Raw genomic sequence first — 26,801 nt, forward strand, 5'->3', positions numbered from 1 at the left:
TTATATGACAACAGCTTGAAGTAGTCGGAAACAGATCATGATGTCCAGTGGGATTGGAGGCTGAATTTCATTTCCATCCAGACGAAGGTATCGGAGGCGAGGGATGTTGCCATAATAACCATAATCTTCTTCTAGGGCAATGGAAACTGGGCACATCTGAGTACCATTGACACCTGAAAGTGTAGATCAACATGTTAGGTTATTTCCATGGGAAAAGTTTGTGAAGATAAAATTCACCCGGGACACAAATAAAGTAAACTTCCACTGATGTTAGCATGGGAGACTGTTGCTTTTGTTTTCATTTAAATGCTTTTTGATTGAAAACAAGCAATATAATGTGATCTGGATCAGTGAATTACATATTTACTGTGGTGCAATGATGAAAAAAGGCCATTAGATGCATAATTTATCCTTGGACAAATGGGATACTAAGTTATACAACTACATGGTAAGGATTGAGAAATAGCTCTTTACATTCTGAGTGAGCAAGGCAAGATTCCTTCTGAGGGGTTTTGAACATCTTATTTCAGTGACAGTACATTAATTTTAGGCTGACAGTATTGCCTAATGAAGATCTTGCATTCAAAACAATAGCAGTATTGAATCAAAGGAACTTTTTGTATAGTGTTTTTAATTTTTAACATCTGTACTTTTCTATTCTCCGACATTATTAAGTGGATTTGGTTCTAATTGCAAGACTATAACTTGTGCAATGAGGTATTTTTCTTCCTAATCTGAAAGCTAACAACTTCTCAAAATTCTACATACATCATGCATCATTTGTTTCTGTACAGATAAAATTTGAAACCATGGCTTCAATCATTACCCATATTCTGAAGTATTGAGTAGCTTGGGCTTTTTATCTCCTCTAGGTTACCTCTGCACTGTCACTTGGCTAAAATACTTGTTATATTTTGTTTTTAGTTGTTAAATAATCAGGCAGCTTCAAAATAGCCTCTAGAAAACACTGAAGTGTTGTTTGTTTATCAGAGATGTCAAATTCCTTTAACCAAATTATGATATTCTTCGATTGATCTAACTGCTTGAAGATCTTGGCCCCAGACTAACTGAAAAAAAAAAGTGACTGGAGAACGTGTATGTAACAGATTTTTTAAACAAATTTCTTTGCTAACAAAGAGGAAAAAAAATTCTTCCTTTATATTTAGTAATGGTGCCATGCACAAATATTCTGACTACAATCTCCAAAATCAGAGAAATGTTATGAAGTAAAAATAACAACATAACTTTTTTAAACTTTTTTTCCCATAACTTTTTTTTTTTTCCCCCTCCACTCTATTTTGAAAAACTGCCCAGATGTTTGCAACATCTTGGAAGTGGACTCTGTCTTTGTCATGGAAACTAGATAAATACAGCCAGTTGGCCAAGGCCCGAAGCTTTTGTTATATCCGTGATAGCAAATTGTGGTTGTTTATCTTGTGAAATTTGATTAATGTTGGCAAAGCTTTTGGTATTTTTGGAAGAAACAAGCTACAGCTTATCTTTATGTGTGAATTTACAACACAGAAGGCTTAAGAATTTTCATTAAGAAGGCAGCTATTTAAAGTTTTTGGTGAATCAACACTATCTAGCAGAAAATATCTGCTTTGTTTGATCAGCACTACTGTTCATAGAGACAAGATGGCTTCGAGTGTATCCTAAATATCTGTCTTCTCTGACTAAAATCTATCTCACGGCCCTCATTTTCACTGAGTTAATTACTTCAGGCTTGAAGTGAGGCAGCAGTTATCTAACCACAGGCCACCTAGGAAGAAGTTATTTCCTGATGATGTGTGGTATGAACTGGTTTGGGTTTTATTGTTCTCTTCCCATAAACAGTAAATCCTACCCAAACTATCAGGGGAGTAAAAGCCTCTCTAATTTTTTCTCTCTTTCAATACTCTTCATGGATATATGGCTGAATTTTGTTTAAGTAGGAGGAAGAGGTTGTTCCTTCCAGAGGTAAAATTCACCTTGCCATGATCCATGTCGAAGTTGTGTCAGCCTAAGTAAACCATTTAGACTCTCTGTATAAATTCAGAGAGAGATGAATACTTCCAAAAGGGGACTGACACCTCCTTAAGATGGGATGAATTTCCCTATACAATTGTGTATCCCTTTCCATGGAGTAGGAGGTTGGTATGACTACCACAAATTAGATAAAAAAATATCGGATAGTTTATTCAAAGAAGATGAATTCCACCACTTGTCAACAGAATTTTTATGTCCTTGAATATTCAAACATGAAACCTAGAGCTGCTGTAAGGGAAAACTGCCAAAGTTCTCATTAATGGCTAATGCTGTATGTCTGCTGAAGAAATATAGATCTTTTCCCAGTAAAACTTACCATTTGGGAAAAAAATTTAGATACATGGCCCAGGGATTTCTCTCTTTCTCTAAATGTGGTATAATATCAGCTAACAGTATCTACCTTGTCCTCCTGGTCCCCTCCAGGGGAACTTACTGTTTACTCCCTTTCATTTGTCCTTTGATAGCACTGTAATAATACCACCTGCTGACCCTTGCTCACTTGTTACATCATTTCATACCTTCTCTTTGCTTACTTTAACATTCTCTTTTCCATTATTTAAAAATTCCCCAGAGCCTCACAAGTGTATGTCTCAGGTAAATATGTGGGCATGTGTGTTTTAAAATGCCATAGATCAAATGTGTTACAAATCTGTTGGAGCCATAATTAGTTTTGGATTTATTTTGATTTTACTTCCAAAACTGGAATGTTTTTTTTTTCCTCTGTGTATTGCGATCCTTAGGGAAGGGATTGTAGGCGAAATTCTTGTTCCACTGAGACAAATGATGAGGCTATCATTGGCTTTCCTGGGTTTCAGAGGAAGAACTTGTATCTTCATAAATGGTCTCTGGAGAAATAAGGCCATGCACTTATATGAGGAATTGATATTACAAAATAGCATATAATAAAACATGGTCAAATGGTATTTACATAGAAATGCTGATGTCTGCACTCTTGCAATGACAACAGTGTAACTATGAGTCACCAATAGACAATAAAGCAGTGGTTTGAAGGAATACCTGAGAATTAATGTTATAAAAAGGGCTCATACTGCACACATAAAAGTAAACCTTCAGCAGGACTCTTTTGTGAAGGAACCAGATCAGGACTTTACAGCTATTTTTCTTTCAAGCCTTTCACATTGATTATCTTAAAATAGTGATTGATCTGGGTTAAAGAAGATGAAACCAATCTGCAGAATTAGTGTCAGCTCTTACTACTCTGGCCTGATGGAATTACATTCTTTGTTTGCCATCCTAAAGGCCCTTTAAGATATTATCTATCAGAGCAAAGTCTCATGGAGACTTCATTTACTAATAATTTCCTTCTTTTTTTCTTTTTTTGGCTAAAGTCAGCCACAAGCCAACTTGTGCTTAAGTTGACAATGATTTTTGAAAAGTGGTAAAGGCACTAAGGAATACAAGATTTGTGGAAAAGCATAATGATTCAGTTCACAGGTTATGTGTCATTGGAACAAAAGATTTGATTTTGTACATACTACAAAATTTAATTTTCATGGTCTTAAGCTTTGTCAAACTTTTTCAGAGAAGGAAGAGGACTGGACAGTTCTTTAAATACTACCTAGACACAAAACTGTTCTTAAACTGGACAGGCTACATTCCATTGATTTCAATTTTGTGTCCACTTGGAGTGAGAGAATAAAGTCTGCACCTGAGGCCTTGCAGTGAAGCAATTAAAATAAATCTCTAAGTAACCGGGGGCAATGAAATATGTTCAGAAACAACATCTGTCATAAGCTTTAACTCTAATTAACATCAAGAAGTATCTTCATGTCATAGATCCTTGCTTTGTGCAAAAGCCAAACCATTATTTTTAGTATATTTTTGGACTACAGTGGCACAAAAAAGTGGTAAAGGACCATGTATTCAATTAAATCATCATGATGAGAAGATAAATATAGAAACTTGGCTTCCTTCCATGCAGTGGTGAATAAAAAGTCATCATTTTTATTTTGACTTTTGGCATGAAATGAAGTACTTACTGATTAGATACTTTCATTATATAGAATATGTAATATCCCTAGCTACCACATCCCCTCTATACCTGGATGAATTTGGAAACAGTCCTGGAAATGAATCTTAAAACCAGAAGGCTTCTGTTGCCTTGGGTACAAAACCTTGTCTCATTTACACAAAATGGAAAACCTTTGAGGACATAAATCTTAATAGAACATATATGCTGTAAAATCCATAAAACACAAAAACATTTTGCTCAGAGAGGGGGTGGATGCCCCATGCCTGGCAAATTTCAAGGTCAGGCTGGACAGGGCTCTGAGAAACCTCATCAAATGTCCCTGCTTATTGCAGGAAGGTTGGAATAAAGGGACCTCTAGAAGTCCCTTCCTTCCCAAAATATTCAATGATTCTATGATTTTAATCACTTTATCTCAAAGACCATTTTTACTGTGAAGTAGACATTTAAAATGGAGATGATTTTGAAGGGTTTCACACTGGTAATACACACTTACTTTTGATTTTGTTGTGATCAAGATGAAGGTGCTCAAGATGAGCATTGATTGGTGGAATTTTAGTGAGCTGATTGTGAGAAAGCTGTAGGTCTAGAATAGATGAAACATTAAACCCATTTGGAGGGATACCATCATCAGATAGTTTATTGTAGTTCAGCCTAAGGAAAGTCACTTTGGGTATTGCACTGAAGTAGTTTTCTGGTATGACTTCGATGGAGTTGTTGTCCAAAAAGAGCTGCAGTGTATTAGCTGGAATGCTTAAAGGCATTTTCTTGAGTGAATTTTTTGCGATGTTGAGCTGCATGAGGTTGTTGAGTCCTTGGAAGGTATCACTTTGAAGAGCGCTGTCCAACAAACTGTTCTGGTGCAGGTCTAACATAGTAAGGTTTTCCAAGTGGCTGAAGACTCCTTCTGGGATTTTAGAGATTTTGTTTCTAGCTAGTCTTAGCTGTTCCAGACCCACTGGTAATGGAGCAGGAACTTCTTCCAACTCATTATCTTCAAGGAATAAGTAAAGCAGCCTTTTCAGCTTGCTCAGCACACCATTCTCAATCCCACTGTTTGTGATCTTATTCTTGTTCAGATTTATCCATCTCAGATGAGTGGCATTCGCAAAAGGCTTCTCTGAAATTGTTTCAATTTGATTGTTTTGAAGATAGAGGTACCAAATTCTGGCTGGAATTGGAGGTATTTCTTTAAGTCCTTTATTATCACAGTATAATGCATTGGGGAAACTAGGAGGACAAAAGCACTCCTGTGGACACTCAGAAGTATAGTGAGACCAGTGGCCAGGATCCAGATCATCATAAACTTGTCTCACAGTTCGAGTCCACACAGAATTGACCAAGAATAAGAGCCAAAGGCTTGTATAGACTTTCAAAATCATGGTGTTTGCCTTGGAAGGGGAAAAAACAATTAGCTGTTTCTCAATAAAACTCCCTAGTAGCATACTAGATTAACAATACAATTTTGCATATAAAATAATATTTCCCTTATAAACAGACAAATTCTTCCCTCTAGGGTGGTATCCATGGCCTGTTAAGGGAAAACTGAAAAGTAATATAAAAGGTATAAACAATTCTGTGCTATATAGTGATAAATATATCCCTGATTCAGCTTAGACTCCACACTGGCTACCAGTTTGACTGATGTTCATGCAAGTATCATTTCAAAAAATATGAAAATATGGATAACTTTTAGATAATAAATCAGTACCTCTTTTACATTTGTGTAAGTTTTCCTGTACAGACCTACAATCTACATTATGTAATGGGTAATTTTCAGAGAAGACATCATTACCATGATGATATAAATACTATAGTACGCAGTGTTCCTCCTTTTAAAATTAATCATCCCCTCTTTTCTGTTTTTGCTCTCTCTTGAATTATAATGACATCTGGATCAGATTTTCCAGGGTCTTTTGTCTTCATGTAAAAGTAGAAGATCAAATAGTGTTTTAACAGCTGTTTGTTGGGCATGTTCTTAAAAGCTTGGAGGGAATATGTTTGACTAATCCATTCCCCTCCTCACTCACTCTATCATATCCAAAGTTACAAATTTCCTTCCCTAAAGCAAACATACAAAACAAATGCCTGCCCTAAATGACACAAAAAAGAAACCCTAATCAAATTATATCCACAATAAGTAAATTCTGACCTAACCGTTCACATAGCTTTATGCACATTTTAACTATTTTTCCTACTTAATGATATGCTTTTTTTAGCCTCTTCCACAATTATAATTATGAACAAAGTTATCACTGATAATTTACTCAGAAAGGAAATATTTGTGTAGCACAAAAACAGTGCCTTGCAAACTCTGTTATCTTGCTCACTGGCTCATGAAGACAAACAAGCATTTTGCAATGTAGAAGCAAAAGACTGATAGCTGAAATTTCTGGTCAAATTAGGAGGTTAACTGTAACAAAAATAGTATTTAAATAAAAGTAAATTCTCTCATAGGATTAATGTATCAGTAAGGTTAAAAGCTCAGTTCAGTTGCTGCATATGATATGTAGTAATTTAATAGTTTTCAACATTGTTATTAGCAGTAACAAGTGCAGAATCCTGTACCTTTTCCAGCCCCAGAAACTGCTATCTGGAAGCATTCCAAAGAAAGGAACAAATAAAGTATTTTTAAAGAATGACATTTCTATTTTGCACAGTGAATTTGCAACCTTCTTACTCTGTAAATATTCATAACCTTAATAGCACTTTAAAAAAGAAATATAAAGCAATTTACCTTTTTAGTCAAATTCCTGGAGCTATCTGAAGCCAGTTAGAAATCTCTGTAAATTCACCGCTTTTGGCTGCTAACCCCTGTGTTTGTTTCCTGTCCTCCTAAGAATTAGCAGCATATAAAACTGGAAGTACATACTAGTATTCCCAGATGTATTTCCATGCACACCTTATTAACTATTGCTTCTAGTTTGACATTGTTTCAGAGTTTGGGCTTACCTCAGCTTTCTTGGATCTTCTTCTCTTTCTATTGGTCCCTGTTGTTAGACTGTAATAGCTTGAGTCAGGCTACAAGCCGTGTTCTAGGAATACAGCCTCATATATACGCATCACTGCTTACAGCTTTTAACCCCTGAAACAGCTCAGGCACCTCAGCACCTAGGCAGGGAAAGAAGAAAAGCCTGGCCTTAATATCAACCAGTCACTGAGCTGAAGGCATTTGATTGTTTATGTTCTATCAGATGAGGGGAGCTGGTCTAGATGAAACAGGTAGCCCAAAGTGTGCATTTATTCAACATTTTTGTTAGAAGATACTTTACACGCGAAGCTGACTTACATCATAACTCATTCTCATAATACCTGACTTGGCCACAAAGGATTAAAACCAGTGCCATCTGTTTCTACGGAAATATTTTATTTGATTTTTATTAAATGCAGATGCTGTCATGCCATTTAAAGACAAAATTCTTCATTAGGAGAAGAGAGCAAATGTATTTGCTAAGAATTTTTTAATATTTTCAGTTCTTTAAAGAATAAATCTTACCTTTTCCTTTTTGTTCAGAGAGATATTTGCATGTATTTATACAAAGTTATAATATTCCTCAGTGTCTCTTGCAATTTTCTTTCATCATTGATCTAAAGCAAACTCTTTGCAGCCAACTTGCTCTCCAAAGATAGACACATATTTCTCACATTAAGCATTTTGGAAGATTTTTGTTTTCCTTTTTAGTCCAAACTCAAAGTAACAACTTCATATCAGAAAAACTATTCATGTTCAAAGCCAGAACAATGACATAAATATTTTAAGGGAAAAGTTAATGGAAAAATATTGAAAACATACAATATATTCTAGTACTTTAAATGATTTATATTAGCTTTAAAACTTGCATAATTATTTTAATTATTTTTCTGTTTCATCTGTTTGATTTTAATAATTAAACCTATAACAACCTATTTCATAATTTTTAATCTCTTGCTTCTTAAACTCAGAATGTCTCAAAAGAAGTTTAGAAGTAGAAAAGACCAAAGTAGTCAAAAAAGGAAAGCAAAGCTTCAATACATGGGCAGCTTTCACTGATTCAGTAAGGCTAATGTTAAACACACCATAAATTTTTTTCATTAGTTATGTTTATACCCCCATGTTTCTTGTTTATGAAAAAATGCACCCTTACCATCAGTAATTTTTGCATTGTTTATGTGCTTCAAAATAAAACAGGTGCTTAAGTGTTTCACTCTACTAGCCCTCCAGGGCCTTCAAGATATCTTAAAGATTATCAGGGATTTCTTACAAAGCAGGTGTAAAACTGATTCCTTCATGCATACTGAATATTTTAATAATTTAAATTTGATTAAATTAATTTACATCTATGCCTTTAGCAAAGGTTCTAGTTTTAAGCAGATGTACTAATTATAAGACAAAAGCCATGAAACCACCCAATTTTCATTATGAATGTCACTTTAAACACCTATAACTTAAAATGTTTAAGAGTTATACCTCCTGCAGGAGTGCTGGTACCCCACATTAGTGACAAGGATGCTTGTCAGCTGGAGTCCAACCAAGGAAGATGGAGAGGGGCAGAGGCATCACTGTGTGAAATTTAATATAGTTGTACGTCCAGTTGTGAACCATTTAAGGAGGCTTCACCATGAAAATTGTATCTATGATTCTTGTAAACAGCAAGCAGTTGTTCAGTACAAAGCTGCTTTGTTTTTGTGCTAAATCTTCACAAAGTGTGAAGAGAGAATATGGAGGCCTCTTTGCCACTAAAGAAAGAGCCGAGTCCATCCCAAATGTTGTACTGAAATTGCAAGTCCTCATGGCAGATATCTGCCGTAACACACTTAAATGCATCTTGCCAGATGTTTACATATAGCAACAACAAAAAAGTTTAATTTATCTTTTGCTTCATGGTGGTCTGAATTTACTTTCTATTTTTACCTGCTAATTATGTCCAGATACTCATTATGTTATCACGGAAGTCCCTGGCAAAGGGACTTGCTGTTTACCTTGTGGCAAGCAGTGGTACTATTTGTATGAAATATTGTTCAGCAAGGGGTCACAATCTGCCCTTTGTGGATTTTGAGGCCAGATATTTGGTCCCTATCAAACACACGTTTCCATTCAAAGGAGGAGTCCTTCACTAGGAGAAGAATATACCAAAATATATTTTCTGAGACTTTCTCAATAATGTGAATTTCCATTTCTTCTGATGAAAACAAAGCAGAAAAAAAATGACAAGAAATGTCTTCAAAATGAAGAAGCAAGAGTGTTTATGACTGTCATATGTAATTTCTTACACTCTCCCAAAAAAATTTGAAATGTCTCCGCAGAGACAATGATTACCTGGTTCAGCAGACTTTGCAGAAAGCCTTCTTCCCATGGAGCCTTCAAGATTATGCACATCTCATGCATTTGTTGTGTTGAGTCCTCCGTCATCTGGTGTAAAATATTTCTTATTTAAAGGTTGCACTTTACGGTGATAAAGTTTTACAGACTAATAAAAGACCGTGGCCAAGATTTTCAAAAATGACTAATAATTTGGTAGGCTTTTTGTTTTGCAGATCCAACCTGAGACTCTTTCCAGAACCTTATTTTCAGAAAGAGCTAAGAATTTTGTGTTAATGAGGTAATTTTTAACTTGAGAAGCTGAGTGATCAAAGGCAAACATCACTGAAACTCAAAGTGCTTCTAAGACCATGAACAATCTCTCAAAAAGTAACAGTATGAAAGATATTTTCACAACAATAAAAGGAGGTGGAAAAAAATATTACATTAAAAATACTGTGGATACCCATCCTGAATTTTGGAGATAATTTCTAAGAGATACTGCTGGGTTTGTTCTAGTTTAAGAAAGACGTCTGAAGCTATTACAGGATTTTTACTGCATGTGTCTCCTTTCAATCTACACTGTTAATCAAGAGAATTTGTATAAAAAAGTGAAGAGCATCAACAATTGCAGGGTGTAGTAACATGTCCTTGAGAGAAGTAATGTGCGTGCTTGAAGCTAAAACAGCTCACAACCTTGGGAAAGGCTAGAAGAGTAAAAAAGACAGACTAGAAAGACCCTTTGGGAGGAGAAATGGACAACTGGGACTGCTGTTTGGAGCTGTTCTGTTTTAGCATCAGAGCTGCTGACAGTGAAAAAATGCATTGCTTTCTTTCAGTAATGGCTGCCATATGGCTCAGATTGAATTTGAAGCAAGGTCTGTTAAGCATCAAGCATGTGTATAGTTCATCACCAGCAAACCCAGGAGTGTACTGCAAGCAGAGCTTACCCATTAGCCCTGTGCATTGCTCCATTTAGCAACGGCTGCAATCCAGGGTGCCTCAATTTGGGCAGTACTTTACTTAAAACTGTGTGCCTTGCTCCACAGGACAATCAGTTCATCTGAAACAGGCTCTTGAATTGTCTTCATGGTTATTGGAGAGAAGGTAGTGCTTCAAAAGCTGAAGACAGAAAGTCTAGTTTGTGTATCCTTCATCCTATACTCCTAATGGTAACTCCAGACACCTTCATGGGGTTGCTGACTTTTACTCAGGCTTCAGTCTGCCTCTTTCACTTCTGATAACAGGCATGTAGTGATCTCTCTCTTTCTGCATTGCTGCTCTGAGTTTTACCCAGAGTCAAAAAGACAAAACTTCTATTTCCAAACAGTTCCCTGACCAGCAGACAGTGGTATATCTCAATTAATAATATCTGCTGCTCCTTTTAAAAACAGCCAAAGGTCAGCAAGATCAAAGAGTCTAAAAGAAAGCAGATGACTGAGCCCTTCAGGCTAGCCCAAGGGACACTGCAGACATCAAAGGACCAGCCCAGATGTTTCAGACCCTGCTCCTATGGATGTATTTTACGCTACATCATTCCTAGTGAACAAAAGAAATTAAAACAAAACAAACTTAGGAGCAGGAATGCTGCACCTCTACTAGAAGTCTAGAATTACATGCTTAGACCTTGCAGTGGAAGAAATTGCATTTCATATTTAATTAGGCATTTTTTGTGCATATGCAGACAGCCAAAGTATAGGGAGTTTATGTGGGGACCTCTCACTTTAGATCAGAGTACATTGGTTAAAGAAACCCTGGGGAACAGTTTGACTGGCTTAATTTGTTAAAAGGAGATGTCACCTGACCTCTTCTTTATATAGGATTTAGGAAAATAAGATTATATTCTAAAAGTCCAGAAACAAACTTTAGCAGTTTACTTTCTGCACAACTTCACTCCCTTATCAAAACTAAAGTGGGAACTGAGTAGCTTAGCTGAAAGTGATCATTGCAGAGCAACACGTTTCAGAAAAGAACAACTATGGAAAAGGGCTCAGCTTTTATGGGAAATATATTGGACTCCTGCATATGCTTCATTAAATAATTTTTTGGCACTCTGTTCGCTTTCTCTCTGGTTTGAACTCTTTACCACAGTGACACCAAAAAGGTTCCATGACACAGTGCCAAAATCTGGTATTTGTCTTGGCTTGCTAGGTTTACTTTAACTACTATAGAAATGTTACTGTCAATCTCTTACTTTACTTTGTTTTCATGATTTCAACAACTTCAACACTAACAAATCTACCCCACCCTGGGAGTCTATTTTTAAAATGCTAGCTGTATCTCAAATTAAAATATCTAACATGCATTTATCAGTGACACACATTGAGTTGCTGGGACAATGTGTACCTATTTAGATGATTTATATTTTCCAGACAACTAATGGTAAATGAAAATATGAATTAATGATCTGATGCCCATTCTGTAAACCTGCAGAAGTTTTGAACCATAGACCATCAATGATTAAATATTCTGAGATAACATCAGGATAGTGAAAACAAACTGGCTTTACTATCCTTTAATTATATCCTTATCCTTAATTTATGTAAACTTCTGTTTTCTTGTTTCCTCCTATTGTTAAAGAAGTCCAAAATATTTTAATTCGTCTTCATTTTAGATCCCCACAGTAAGACAATAGATTTCAAGAAGTTTAAACTCACACAAAGATCTGTCCTCTAAAATGAGTGACAAGCGTTGCATAAAAGAGAATGCCCACAACTTAATGAAAAAAACATTTTGTTCCCTTTACAGTAATGATCGGCTACAGTGATATTGCCACATGAGAAATTCAAGGTTCAGGGGCTTTTTTAATATTTAGAGAGAAAAGCCAAATGGCATAAGCTATATGAAAACTCAGCTCTTATTTTCCATTAATTGTAGTAATTTTTGCTCTAATTTTTAATGCAGATACTCTTGGGAAATACTGAAATTAAACATTAGACTATGTGATCTTTATTTTCTTAAATTGTGATATCAGTCATCGCTTTCAAGAGCTGGCGTTTCCCAAAGCACTTGAGTTTTCTTCCAGAGTCCCAACTTCAAGCTCAAATCTCCCTCACCATGACTGCTCCAGTCACTGATTATCCTTTCAGATGGAACACATTGAAACTCAGTCTTTACTGTGTAGATGAAATTCCTCAACACCCAGCACTTTGATGCAAACCGACACCACCTTTTTCTTTGAAGACAGCTCTGGGACCCAGCTCCAGGGAGAATTCATCACCCATCCCTGTCCAAGCACCATGTAGGGCTCCACAGCCCTAAAGAATGACCTAAATAACCCTAAATAATCAAAGGGGTGTTCTCCGATGCTATCTGCCCTTTTCTTAGGTTATTCCATGATCTTCATGGTGGCAGCTGGGAATCCCAGCAATAAATGCCTAGTTCCCTTCTGCATTTTCTGAGTAATGCATAGCTCAAGGCTGTGATTTCCATTAGGAACAACACACCTTTCCTTCTTCTGAATTGAGGGTGGGAATAATAATATTGCAGGGGATGGTTCTTCTTATCCAAACTTAAGAACCTGTACAAAAAAAAAAAAACCATTTTTATACACAAGTAATCACAAATTCTTCTTCAAATCAATGCAGCATTGCACATAGTTTTGAAAACTTGCTGGTCATACTGTTTATTTTTTTGACAGCAAAATGATGAAATCTAGAAGTGAAGTTCAGGAAACTTTTGTTCATGCAGTTTAGAAACCAGTGTGTGTAGTAAGCTGGATGGCAAAATCACACAATGTGCTACTGGAAAGATGGTGGAAATAGGACTTTTGAAAGACTTGTTTATCTTCAAGATAGCTTATTATTAAATTGGTTTATAACTTACGAAATTTATAAAGACTTCCAGTACTTCTGTCTGAAATATTTTGCGTGTTTCAATGAAAGTGTTATCATCAATGGAAATATATTTATGCAAGTATTATTTAATGGGTTCCAAAGTATCTTCATAGTTATTTGAATATGTGCTCTGTTCAGGTTGAGCAAATGCCATGACAGACTTGTATGCATTGCCCCACACTGGGATTCACAGAGCAAAGACAAAACTGTTTTTTTTTTGCACAGTGCAGCAGCTTTTCTCTTCTTCAGAAGTCAGGTGCATTGGACCAAACCCCTTTGTTTCTACACTGTCATATGTAGAACTTAAATAATATTTCTCTTCTCATGTATTTACCTAATTTCTTCACTTCCTTCTTAATTAGACTTTATTTTCTGCTTTTCTTTAATAATTTCAGAATTAAAAGGTAGCTGTAGCAGAGATGTACCACATAAGAAGGATTATACTTTTAAAAAGAATTTTTTCTACTAATCAAAACTTGTTAAAAATATTGTATTATTTGATCTCTAGATTAATAATTGAAATTATGAAAATGAAGATGATTCACCTCTTAAAACAGGTAGAAGAGGGTTCACTCACAAAGCATCATGTTTATAGCACTAAAGAGTAGCAATATGTACATTTTAGCCCACAATCACAATCTTATTTTAGAACAGTGTGATAAAAAGTGCCACAGCCTCTAAAGCTGCTTTTCTTTACATAATGAAGTGATAATTTGCCCTAGTACTTGAACCTGACCTTTCTACATTCAAGGTGGGTGTCCCAAAGTACAGCTAGCACTCTTTTCTTTCTCATTTCAACTGATGCTGAACTTTTCAGGCTAAGTAGAAAAGAGTTATTTCTGTGTGAAAGCCTTAAGGCATGCCAATTAAGTTCTTTTGCTTATGGATGGAAAGCCTTTTAACCAATATCAGAATGTGAAAAAAAATCATAACCAAAATGTCCTCCATGAGCACTCTGTCCATTGGGATGGTGGCATGTTTGCTTGTGCTGTCCCACATGGGAGAGTAAGAAGGAATGGATCTCTGATTTCACTGTCACTACTCAGTAAATCACAAGTGTTAAGATGGGAGCAGATTGGCACAAGCCAGCAAAAGTATCGAAAGAAAGATTCCACAGTTCCTGCCTATGGAATCTATATCCAAATGTCAGCTAAGTTAAGATTTTGTGAGTATCATAGGAATTGGAATTATGGACTGGAACCTGAAACAAGAAATTTTCCATATGAATTTCATGCTAAACTCTTCAGCTGTAGAACTGGTTAGTAAAACTGATATTTTTCCCCATTGGTTACTAGTACTCTTAGAATCACATATTCACAGAAGTTATAAATAAGTTTGAAGAAACATCTGAAAGTTGTTTAGTTCAACCTCCTTCTAAAACTAAGACTAGCTTCAAAGACAAATCTGTCCCTTTGGGCATTACCCATGGAAGTTATGAAAATTTCTGAGGATGTAGAGTATGCAGCCTCCTTGGGCAATGTATGACAGTACTTTATGAACTCATTGGGAAGAATTTTTTTGTATGTCCAGCTCAAATTTCTCCTTCTTGAACTTTCTCTTTGTCACCATTCCCTTTTACCATACATCCTGAAACTGGACACCTTTTCTGTATCACTCTTTTAGACAGTGGCAGACTGCAGGGAGACATGGACTGAGACATATGGTATATTCAGAGAGGCTAAGGGAAGCACCTTGGCATTACCTGGAAAGAAGAAGGTTGAAGGAAGTTCTCTTGACAGGTTCTACTCTATCATGAGTTGGACTCTTCCCAGTCTTATTGTTCACACTCCTTCATTTTGCATAAAAGTAGTCAGTGTACTGAAATAAGCTGAAAAGAATAATAATTTTCTGTTGTGTTGTTAGATTACAGCCATCAGCTGGCATATCTCATCAGTTTGTGCTCTAGAGGTCTTAGTGTTTAGTATATTTTTCCACGAAGGGAACAGTTGGGTTAAAAGCTATCTGGAAATTGTTAAATACCATTTGTCATTCAATTTTCTTTTCTTTGGGGTGTTTTGCATGCACTTCCTTCTTCTTTTTCTATGTAACAATGCCTAGGTGCTATTCCACAGTGATTCCCACCCTGATGTGTTCAGAAGGCCCCAGATGTACACTTCATTCTGCATTGAAAATTCTAGCCAACTTCTAACAAATTTTACTGTCAATCTTTCCTGTACGTGGGTAAAAAAGCAGCAACATTTATGAATTCCAAAATGAAAGAAAAAAGGAAGGAAATATTTCCATTGTTTTCTGAATCTCTTTTTGTTTTAGTCCCAGGTTTCTTTGTGAATTGTGTTTTGATTTTGAACATCTGGAACTGGCAACGTGCCAACAAAATGGTTTGGTACGAATCGGTTTGGGGTTTTTTTCAGAGGTGCTAGTTTCTGCTTTTGCTATAGAAACTAACAAAGTTTCTGTTTGAATGTTTAATAGTCCAGTAGTTGAAAATAAAACAGTACCCATGGGATGATCTGTACTTGCAAGCAAGCCACTTACAGCTCTCAGTTACTAACACATTTATTTTAGTGTGTTCCAAGATGCTGACAATATTTGGACTATTTAGTCCTGGGTGGAACATACTACCATGTCTTTAGCATGTGTAGCTGCATTTTACTCACCACCTGTGGTTTCTGAGAGATTTCACTGTTCTTTTGACAATACTGAAACATTAGTTTGCACGTTTTCATAGTGCCATGATTTCCATACTGCAAACTTCATAAGGCAACGCAAGTGTAGTGGCACATGTTGAATTATTTCTACAAAATATTGAAATGTCAAAGTAGAGAAAACAGTTTTTTTAACCTTACAATAATTTTTATAATGATAGAATAGCTTAGATTGTCTTGTCCTAACCTGTTTTTTTTTCATTTTATAAAAGAAAGAAACATAGTTGTCAATGACATGGACAAAAGGACACTATTTGATATGTTTTATTTTCTACACTCTGGTTAAAAATAGCATGCAAGTAATTGAATAAAAATATTTGTATATATGATTTATTTTGAAATAACAATTATACCAGCAATGAATAAAAATCTTACCATGACAGTTAAATGAAAGTATGACAAAAAGAAGAGTAAACAATTATTTAACCTGAATATTTTTTCCTTGTTATCTTTCATGTATTCCATTAATATAACAGTGTCATAGGCTCTGAACACATATTTTCACAAATTTTAAATTGTTCGTATGTTGTTAAATCATTTTTTCCTTTGCTGTGGGTAACAATATATAAAAGGCATGATGATTAGGAAAGTTGGGCAGGAATCTTGTATGGACACAGGCCAGCCCATACTGATCACTATAACTCACATCGAATCCCAACTAACTTCCCTGTGAGTCTGGAACCTGCTGGCATGTACTGCATGCATGAATATAGATTTTTATGAAGTTGAATCTTTTAAATCATCTCATTTAGCCAGATAAAGACATATTTTGCATCAGATTTAGTAATTCTTGTGCTTTCTAAGTAGAACCATTCGTAAAAATATGCACACGTTCCCTTAAATTTGCCAAGTCCTTACTAAATATTCACAAACAGAATGGATAATATGCAGACTGACACTTGCTTTTAGGCATACCCTAATGTTAAAACACTACCATGGTGTGTTATTCGTGCAGGGAGTGTCCCTGGGAGGGAGCTGGGCGCTCGCAGGTGTGTCACTCCAGCGAGATCTCGGCGGCCACCCGCAGGCAGTTGTACATCTCCTGCGGCAGGTCGGCCCGCGTCAGGTTGTTTCCGTCCAGGCGCAGGTGCGTGATCCTGGAGTAGGTCGTCGGCCCAACCACCTTACAGAAGCTGCTCAGTGGGAACTCTGAAGCAAACAGAACAGAAATAAGAGGAAACCATTAATAATTAGCACAAATAGGACAAAAACTTTATATTTCTACTTTTTTTTTTTTTGGATTTCAGTTGAAAATTGTGACCTTAATTCATTATACTATTATCAGTATTTTGCATTTACAATGACCCTGTAAATTCATTGGAACCTGAGGGACTTGTGTTGGGAGATTTTCTTTCTGTTAGCTGTGAGAGGTTCAGAATTTGAAGACTGAGCTTTTCAAATGCCATTTTCTTCCGGTACAAGTTTGACTTTTAGACTTCAAATTTTATATAGAGGTCTAATCTGGCATTTAGATAAAAGGAAAAACGGCTCTAAAAAAAAACCTCGAGATGCAAAGAGAGGAATCAGTCAGTTTGTGTACATTACAATGGATTTTACAAGATATTGAAGGAAGCAAAAAGCTTCTGGAGAAATTGAAACCATGATACAGCTTTAGCCTAAAGAACAGGCAGTCCAGTGGGTGTCTGTGTATTTCATATGTATTTTATATGTGCCATTTTGATTTGCCTGTTTCAGAAGGAAATTTGGGTGTAGGGTTGAAGAGCTTTACCTTTAAACTGTGTAGTTGAACCTTTCCACATCAGAATTAGGTGAGTATAAATTTAAAAATTACTTATAAAATATATATATTTATTGTAATTTATATATCATGTTATATATGGTCTCTATTCAGTTGGAGGATTCACGTAACACCGGATAGTTCTTGAATGGAAATTTGCCTTGTGTCCTATGATCAGTATTAACTGTAAGGCAGAAATTACATGAATCACTGAAGTTCTCTGCTCAGTATGAAGAGCACACACCCAGCCATATTATAGACCTCTTTCATGCAGAGTAGATCCATCCTCAGGAAAGAATGTATGTGAATAAATCTGATGGCCCCTGCATACCACGGTGTAGTTTTGCAAAGAGAGTCTTCATTCACTGTTTCCTTTGAGTCAGACAGAGAATTAATCTACTGAAAAGCTCTATAACTACCAAAAAAACAGTCTGAGAGACTTGTTCATCTTCAGAACACTGACATTGCATTAATTCATACAGAAAATACTTTAAAAGGTTAAAGGCACTCCTTCAATGAACCCATGCCTCTCATACTTTCTGAGACATCAAGTTAGTATTATCAAAATCAAATATCATTTGATTTACCTTTCATAGGCCACCTTATGTATCTTTTCTATGTGGCTAATTAACTCATCTAAGAAAGCATGATCAAATTGTAGTACTAAAGGAAGTGGAGGAAGGACCTTTCATAACTTCTCATAAACTTTTGGATTAACATTCTTCTAATTGGATTCTTCCAGGACATGCTTTACAATAATTTTCTATCACTAATGGAACATGACTTTAGTAAACTAAATATAAATGTACAGGCAGCTCTTTGGAGCATAAGAGCTTAGGCAATATTTTGGACAGAGATTTGATGTTAAGCGGGTAAAGACTCAAGTACCATCCACAAAATAAGTTGTTTCAAGTAGGAGGTAAGGAAACATAATTTAATAGTCAGATCTTGATCACCAAGATTTGATTAAAGCAAATCAAAGCAATTTCCTAGATTTTGTATAGAGTGCTGCCTTCTTTTGAAAGGGTGAGAGGTGAATGGCATCCTTTGGGCAGTCCATGTTGTCATACAGTAAAATTTTAAGACTTCAGACCAATTCTGACACTACTCTGGTTCAGAATGTACCAGCAGAAGTAAACTAATAATTCTTGTTCATTAAGATCATATGATCAGAGAGATTTTTATAGGATTATGTCTGGGTGGAATTTTGCTGAATGAAAACATAAATTCCTGAGATTTTAATTCATTTTCTTGGGCTATAGGCTATGTCATTGACTATTTATTTCCAGTTTTCTTCAGATAACTTGGATTTAACTTGTAAAGTTTAAAATAAACATGAATTCTAATATTTTTTCCATCTTCTTGTCATTCAGGAGTGACATGGTAAGTATATTTTTGCTGATGACAAACATTTAAAAACTTTATAAAATTAAATTGTTGGGGTTTTTTCATATCATTACTTTTTAGCACAAATATTAACATTTGGTTGCAAAAGATATGCTTATACAGGCTGGATAGATGGTTAACTACTCAAAGGACAGAAACTTCATACACGTAAACCACAAAATTTAAGTGTGATAACAAAACTCTGATCTGTGCTGACTGTTTATGAGACTTAAACCACTTGGGAAGTGGATGAAGATCTTGGCCTCACAGAAGTCAAATTAACTCAGTCCTGGACCTCAGTGGGATTTTGTTTCAATATTTGGTCCACACCTTTTAAATGTGGGTATCAAGACTCAAGTTTATTTTATACTCTTCATATAATTTTCAGTTGTTAGAAACATATTAAAAAATGTTTCATTTTAATTGCAGTCTCAACTAGTAGAAAAGAAGACCAGTGGTTCTTGTGAGTGCACTTGATGAGCTGTTACCTTTGTGATCTGTATGGGGAACATACTCCTTTAGACTTTAGAACTCCTTTAGACTGCAGTACTGTGACATCGAATATCGCTGTAGTTTACTTCCTCTTTTGTTACACTTATTAATGTTGTAGGTGAAAAAATGTCTTCCTGAATTTATAAAATCCAAGTTCAGAGCCAGTGTACCTGGAATTTTTTCCCACATATTTTCCCAACCCAGAGTTCTTGCATTAGCCGGACACTGAGAGAATAAGTACTGGATGAAAGTTGGATTTTATTCTAACAGTACAGTGAGCAATCCTAACAAGATCTGAAGTTCCATAGTCACTATTGTTGGTCTGTTGTCCTCTAATCCCATGTGAAAGATTTTTAGATAGGCCATGTTAAAAAACTCCTTTGGGAATTGTTGGAGTGAACCAGATAAAAGACCATAAAGCATCTCCAGAATTTGATATATAGACTCTTAACTGTCCTCTAGCACATTTTCATATTTCCCCTTTCATGCTCCATTTATGTGGAGTAACCCCAGTACTTCCTGGAGTTTCATGTGGAAGCAACAATTTTCTCCTTAATCCCTTACAGGTTCAGATGAAATGTGGAAAAGGCCATCTTTGGACCCTCTTCTTGTTTCACTGAAACTCTTTGGTTCTTGGGGTTTTTTCCATCCTGCAGAGTTTCTTTTTGCCTTGAGGAGTCTGTAACACAAGTGTCTGTGTGTGTGTGCTTGTGTACATTCTTGTGTTTGTGTATATAATAATAATGGCATCTTAAAGGTATTTGGACTTAGAAACTACAGTTTATGTTTGAGCTGTGGAGAAAGTGAAAGCTTTTCTAAATCTTCCATTGTCCTTTTCTAGCTTGGAGATACAATGAGCACCAAGTGCAGTAGATAAAAGTGTAGATTTGACACCTACAATCAATATAATGGACGTGCCTCAATCTATTAGTTAGAAATCAGAGGAGCTACTCTGAATTTGATTTCTCAACAGTTTGCTATCTGCTTCACCTACTGCTTCTTGCAACACAGGGGGAAACAGTACATACTAAAGCAAAGCCAATTCTGCTATATATTTAGAGGTGTTTATTCATCAGTTCTTGTTCAAAAAACTCAGAGTCACTCAAATAAGGGAATTTCTCAAACAGATTATTTTTCCTGAATGACATTGCACAATGATTGTAGCAAGTCCATGGTGAAATTCATGGACAGTAATTTAGAGAAATATTCTTTCCAGTAATATCAACAATGCTGGAACCAGATTATTCTTTCTTAGACAAATATAAATAACTACAAGCTTTAAGGTACCTAAGAAAAAGGGAGACATAGCAAGTTATGAGCTCTGGAGAAATATCTTTATATTAGTTCTCAGTATAAGGAAAACTTCAATCTAAGCAAGTACAAACTGCAAGATTATCCTTTTGTGTATTTGAGGACAAATTATTACTCCTTAGACAGAAGTCTCTCACAGCATAAGGGTATCATAGGCCATCACATGGAATGGAAGCTGGCCTGATTTACTTTCATAAATCACGGGTAAATCATGACAATTTATTAAACAAAGGAACTGGTCATTGATTTGAGGCTTAAAATAATCACAGACCAATCAAATCAATTTCCCAAAAGACTAAGCACTCACAGCTGTAGGTCAGGTGTCATGAATGGTGAAATCCAAGGGCTTTGTTTGACCTATATTGATGATTATTTTTAATTTATTTTTATACCACATTGTCAATCAGCATCTTAGGGAACTATATATTATGCCTGTAAAATTAGATGGCTAAGAAAATTGATTGTTGAAGTCTGCTAGATTTTATGATAAAGAAAAAAAAATCAGTAAATCATAATTTTGTTGCATCAGTCCATAGGGTAGTGATGGTAATGTAGCAGTAGCTGGTGAGCATCCACTCCCCACACCAACCCCCTGAAAATGTAGCTTGCCCTGAAAAGCTAAAATTGTTGTCATAGTCTCTGACTCTGATGTCCCTGGAAAAGTGAATAGCAGCCAAGATTGGTACCTGGTTATCTTGCAGAAGGCTCAGATCATCCTAAGTAGGGGAAAGTGCTTATATCTCATGAAAAGTTAAAAATCATTATTTTTAGCTATTTTAGGAGTGGCAGAGTATCTGGTAGAGTTCCACAGGTTTCTGTATGTGGTGCCTTGGGTGGGAAGTATTAACTCATTGTTTTCCCTTATCAAAACAAGAAACCGAGATGCTCTAGGAAAAAAAAGCCACTGAGAAAAATGAAACATAGTAAATACAAAACATTTCAAACTATCTTCCCCTAAATCTGGTAAGATCTGCGCTAAAAATGTTTGATTTTAAAGGCTACGGTCTCCATGGAGTTAGCTATGTATGGAGTAGCTAACACTGATACTCTTAATCCTTGATGGATACAAGCAGGCAAACAGAAGGGAGGATTTTGGAGTTTACTCTGTATAAACAAGCAAGATGATGTAAATCCTCCTGAAAAACCACAGTCATACTTGGCATATCTCCCTCTCCATCAGGGACTGCCACTGATGAAGGTGCAGCTGGGAACTTCTGGCATGGTGGTGGTGAGGCCTCTCCAGCTCTGCAACCCCTCCTTGTCAGCCCAGGAAGGGGACAGCCTTGTGAAAGCCCTGTCTCTGCAGAAACCGTCGTGGTCTCAGGCAAGGTGTGGCATTTCTTGGCTTCACAAGGAACATTTTTCAGATTATAAGTGAATGGAGACAAACTTGCCACCTGATCATGTAATGTGCAAAACGGGAATGAAAAGAAAGAACAGGAGCAGCTCTTTGGATTTCAAGAGAGGTTTGGAAGGATGCTGCATGAGGCAAGGGAGGAAAGAAACAAATGCAGTTACTTTGATGTATCTTTTTCACTACCTCTTGCGCCTGCTACCTTATGAATTTGTTTTTTCTCCCTTTCTCCCCCCTCCAGCATTTTGATTACCAGCACCTGAAAGGTTACCATAGTCATATCCTCACCTGACATCTCTCTGTTTTGTTAACTTAAGAATTCTGAACATCTTTTTGCACTGATCAAACTTTTCATTTTTTTCCTGAATTGTACAAGACAGCTTCCTTGGCTTCTATGTACCTACTCCAATTTACAAAAGATGAAAGTTTGAGGAAAAAATCCACTTTAGCATGAAAGCATAAATTTCTCATTTTAAGGATATATTGAGTGGCTGTCCAGTAAATATCTGTCTTTTAACATGAATGTGGACAACTGTTAGGTAAATGTCAGTGTGCTAACAGTCTAAACAGTAATATTTTTTCAGACTGGTTCATGTGTTATTTCAGATACTTGCATAGGCCATCAGTATCTAGTCTGTGGTAAACATTAATGAATATGTGCAAATTTAACTTACTGTTAATTTTGTTGACTTGGAGGTAGAAGTTTTCCAGGTTCTCACTGACAATTGGAATGCTCTTCAGCTGATTGAAGGAGAGATCCAACTCAACTAGGGATGTGATGTTGAAGACATTACCTGGTATTCCAGAATCTGTTAATTTATTGTGGGATAAGCGTAAATATTGTAGGGCTTTAAAACCTTGGAAGTACTCATCAGGAACATTGGAAATTTGGTTATTATCAAAATACAGCATGAGCAGGGAGTGAGGCAGTCCTGTTGGTAGCTTTGTAAGTTGATTGAAGCTTAAGTCAAGATACAAAAGTGAATTCAGGCCTTTAAAAGCCCCAGAAATAGAATCTGCTTTCAGCTGGTTGTTCTGGAGGTGAATGACAGTCAGGTTCATCAGCCCCTCAAATGCACCAGGATTGACTTTTGTGATCTTGTTGTGACTTAATTGCAGGTCATCCAGAGTTTTGGGAAGTGGTCCGACAGCTTCAGTCAAATTGTTGTAGTTAATGTGAAGTTTCTTCAGGTTCTTTAGTTTAGAGAAGACTCTTCCCTTAATTTTTGAATTTTCCAAATGGTTGTGATCCAGGATCAGCCACTGTAGGTCTGTTACATTGTCAAACGTGTTCTCTTCAATTCCCTCAATCATATTGTTTCGGAGATAAAGGTATTTAATTCCACTTGGGACAATGGGAATGGTTTTCAGCTTAAGATTGTCACAATACATGGCAGTAGGGTAGCTTAAAGGACAATTACATTCTGGGGCACAGACTGCTGCAGATGGCCCGAAAGGATCATAGCCATAATCGTCTCCAGGACCGTAGTCATACTGGCAAAAAATGCCACTGATCAACAGCAGAAAGACAGCTAGGGAGTTTAGAGTCATCTTTCTAATGTGTCCTGTTCCTGTATGATGAAAGGGAATAAACAGGATATAACTTTAGTTTTTCATCTCTCTCAGCAATATTTGAAATTTTACCACATAAAGATTATATTTAAAAACTAATTATGGTTCCTATTTTAAGTTTTTAATTAAGAGAAAAATATATTGGGTTGTTAGTATTACATTATTAATACTATATTACTGCCCCTGTCTTGTATAGTCTTCCTTCACAATGCAAAATTTCTGGCCATTTTGCTGTTGTAAGTATAACTTTTTTATATCTTTCTGCATTCATTGATTAGGTCACAAGAAAGATGATGAAGTACAAGGTTTTTAAACTTGCCACAGAAGTTTTCAGTTTTGCTGAAGGCCACGTTCAGAGAAAGTTCCACCATTTAAATTCTACCAAGCATTCCTTGTGTGCTGAATTGTCTCATTTCTAAACATGTTGCTAGTTGACTTAAGTTTGAAAGAGACAGGGAAGTTATAACTGAGGGTAATGCTCTCATGCATGGTGGGCTGTTAAGATGTGTGTGGCTTGAAATCTCTTCTTCTCATGGATTATATTCTGTGAAGCATGGTCCACTAAGTTTCATAGTCACCTAAAGAACAAACTAATAGGAATATAAAGCATATTATCTTTAACATGCCAAACAACCAGTATTCATATGTGTGCAATGGATCTGAAATGACAGAATCTGAGAGTGGACCTGAAGTGATTGAATTTCAGATAGTGAAAATGTCCTTGCAAATTCTCTATACAGCAAAGGTGCTGGTTACATTGTATGTCCCTTCTAAATTAATTGAACAATAAAACACTGGCTTTACATAGTTAGTTGTTCAGTTCACATACAGCAAAAGGACATTTGGTTTCCTTGGAGGTGTTTGTGATTCAGTATACATAGGGTCACTTAACTCTTTAAGGCCATTGCTTTCTCATCAGGTACCCCACAAGATGTCAATTAATCTGTGAAGACTAGTATCCTGTTTATACCTCTAATTGTCTAGATAGATCTTCTGCTGGAAAAGTATCAATAAAGTCAGTGAGCTTTGATATTCACTAGTAAAAGACAAGGCTCCAAGTACTCAACTACTGTTCAGAGACTGAGAGGATTAAGAAAATCCTTAAAACCTTTTTTTTTTTTTTCTCAAGGAATTTCAGAAAGTATGTGAAGCCTGTAAACAGACCACAAGGCATTGATCTCAGATCTGGGCAATTTTCCAGCAGAGTAAGTTAGTCTTGCTATTGGAATTGTTACACAGGGGACTTAAAGTGTAGGGCCATAGCTGCAAAATTTTCCCTAATTCTAAATGTCTTTCTTCCTATTGGCTTCTTAAAAGCCATACTATATTGTAGTGAGATAACAATCTCATTTAAAGCATCTCTAGGCAGAGCCTATTGATCTCATGTAGTATAGCACAAAGAATTTCTTAAAAATGTTCTTATGTTACCTCTACTCAATAACCCATAAAGTCCCACTGCTAGATATAAAACTGCTGTCCCCCAGAAAAGAATCTGATTATATATCATCTCCATGGTGTTGGTCCCATCACATTTACCTAATTACAAACCCTAGGATAATCATTGAAATAGTAGCTGTCAGTGTAATTTTCTTTGCCTGTCTTTCATTACTTCATGAGAACATGCAACATGAACATGAGCTCGACCTTCAGTCCCCTGCTGGTATAAATAAGTACAGCTCATCTGAAAACAAAGACTGCAGCAACACAATTCATCTCAAAATCCAGTCCTATTTAGGTACTAAACATTAAAGAAAGGAAATCAAGTACTTCTGTATTCAAAGTATAAAAAGAGTGTAATGAACTCCTTGGACTACACTCTTTGGCCTTATGGTGACATTTTTTACACACCTCCTTAATTTTATAGTTTAAAAATAACATAGACATTTAAAATTCAAACTCTTTTTTTTTCTGGTTTCAAATTATATTTGTTATGCTAAGTTTCATTATTGATATCATAGTCTTACAGTCCTTTAAATAGAGTAAAAATTTTACTGCTCTGCAGGACCCTTCAAGTAACTAAAAATGTTAGATGGCAAGTGTTTTGAATTAATTTATCAAAACGTTTTAGAATTTTTGTGACAATTCTATAGTTCAGGGGCATATGAGCCTACATGCACCATAAAATTGCAAAGTAAATAGGAAACTTATTTAACTTGTTTTATTAATGCATTTCTCATTCAGGTATCTGAATGTCTTACCGTCAGAAGTGTAAAAGGTTAATAGATCATGCTTGTTTGTTGCACTGAACTACATGAATACAAAATATAAAATCAGAAAACATTCTTACATTTTTATATTACAACATAAACATGCTTTAATTAATTACCTGTGCCTGTTCTAAGCAGTTGTGTTGCAAAATACCTGTGAAAATATTTGTGAAGTTGCTCAGGCAACTTGCCAAAACATACAAAATTATAAATCCATAATTTTGGGAAAACGCTTCTGAAATTAATGTAGAAATACGATTCAAATTATGTTTGACCGTGTCTATATTTCCTTAATCATTAATTTATTATGCAACAAAATACATATAAAACTAACAGTCAATCAACCTTAATTCTGTAGCTTAACTTCTTACCCAGTTTGCAAAAGACCACATTTTTTAAGTTTCACTAGTATATTTAAAATGTGCTTTAAAATTAATTAGAAATTTAAAAATATCTACTGTTTCCCTCTCACTGTTTATGTGATTAATTATTTACATATCAGGATACATTTTCTTTTTGTAGAATGGAGTAAATGGTTTAGCAAATGGGGTTTACAAAGCTCTCATTAATATTATGAATGAAAAAGTAAACAGTGAGTAGCTTACACACTTCTTTGTACTGTATGTCAAATCTTATTCCAATGTAGAACAAAGCAGACTGTAAAAAATTGCAACACTGATGTACAAAATATGTGAAGCTGTTTTAAGGAAACTGAGAAAGTGAATCGACAGTGAAACTGTTGATTTGTGCTCAATTTTCAAATTGGCAAACTTATACTGTCATGTTTTCATGTTCCCATTGCAGCTACATTTAAACAGCTGAACATTACAGTTAAAGCATGCAGCAGCACTTACCTTTCTGCCTTCAAGCTGCTTTCCTTAATTCCCAGAGCAGATGCAATAAGAGGCTGTATCGACCAATATATGCTCTAAACAGTGTCAGG

At 35.8% G+C, this 26,801-nt stretch overlaps 1 protein-coding gene across 1 annotated transcript; it reads right to left on the minus strand.

Moving 5' to 3' along the window:
* Positions 1-26,801, minus strand: LOC128938957 (podocan-like protein 1). The gene is made up of 5 exons (XM_054279627.1): positions 26,713-26,801; positions 22,754-23,650; positions 16,797-16,947; positions 4,515-5,464; positions 1-173 (listed from the first exon to the last, which is right to left on the minus strand). The coding sequence occupies exons 2-5, from the start codon at positions 23,628-23,630 to the stop codon at positions 1-3; spliced, it is 2,151 nt and encodes a 716-aa protein (XP_054135602.1). The 5' UTR covers positions 23,631-23,650; positions 26,713-26,801.

This window comes from Melozone crissalis, unplaced genomic scaffold, assembly GCF_028551555.1.
Source record: "Melozone crissalis strain CALT ecotype California unplaced genomic scaffold, PUWL_Pcris_2 ptg000004l_1, whole genome shotgun sequence".
NCBI classification, from domain to species: domain Eukaryota; kingdom Metazoa; phylum Chordata; class Aves; order Passeriformes; family Passerellidae; genus Melozone; species Melozone crissalis.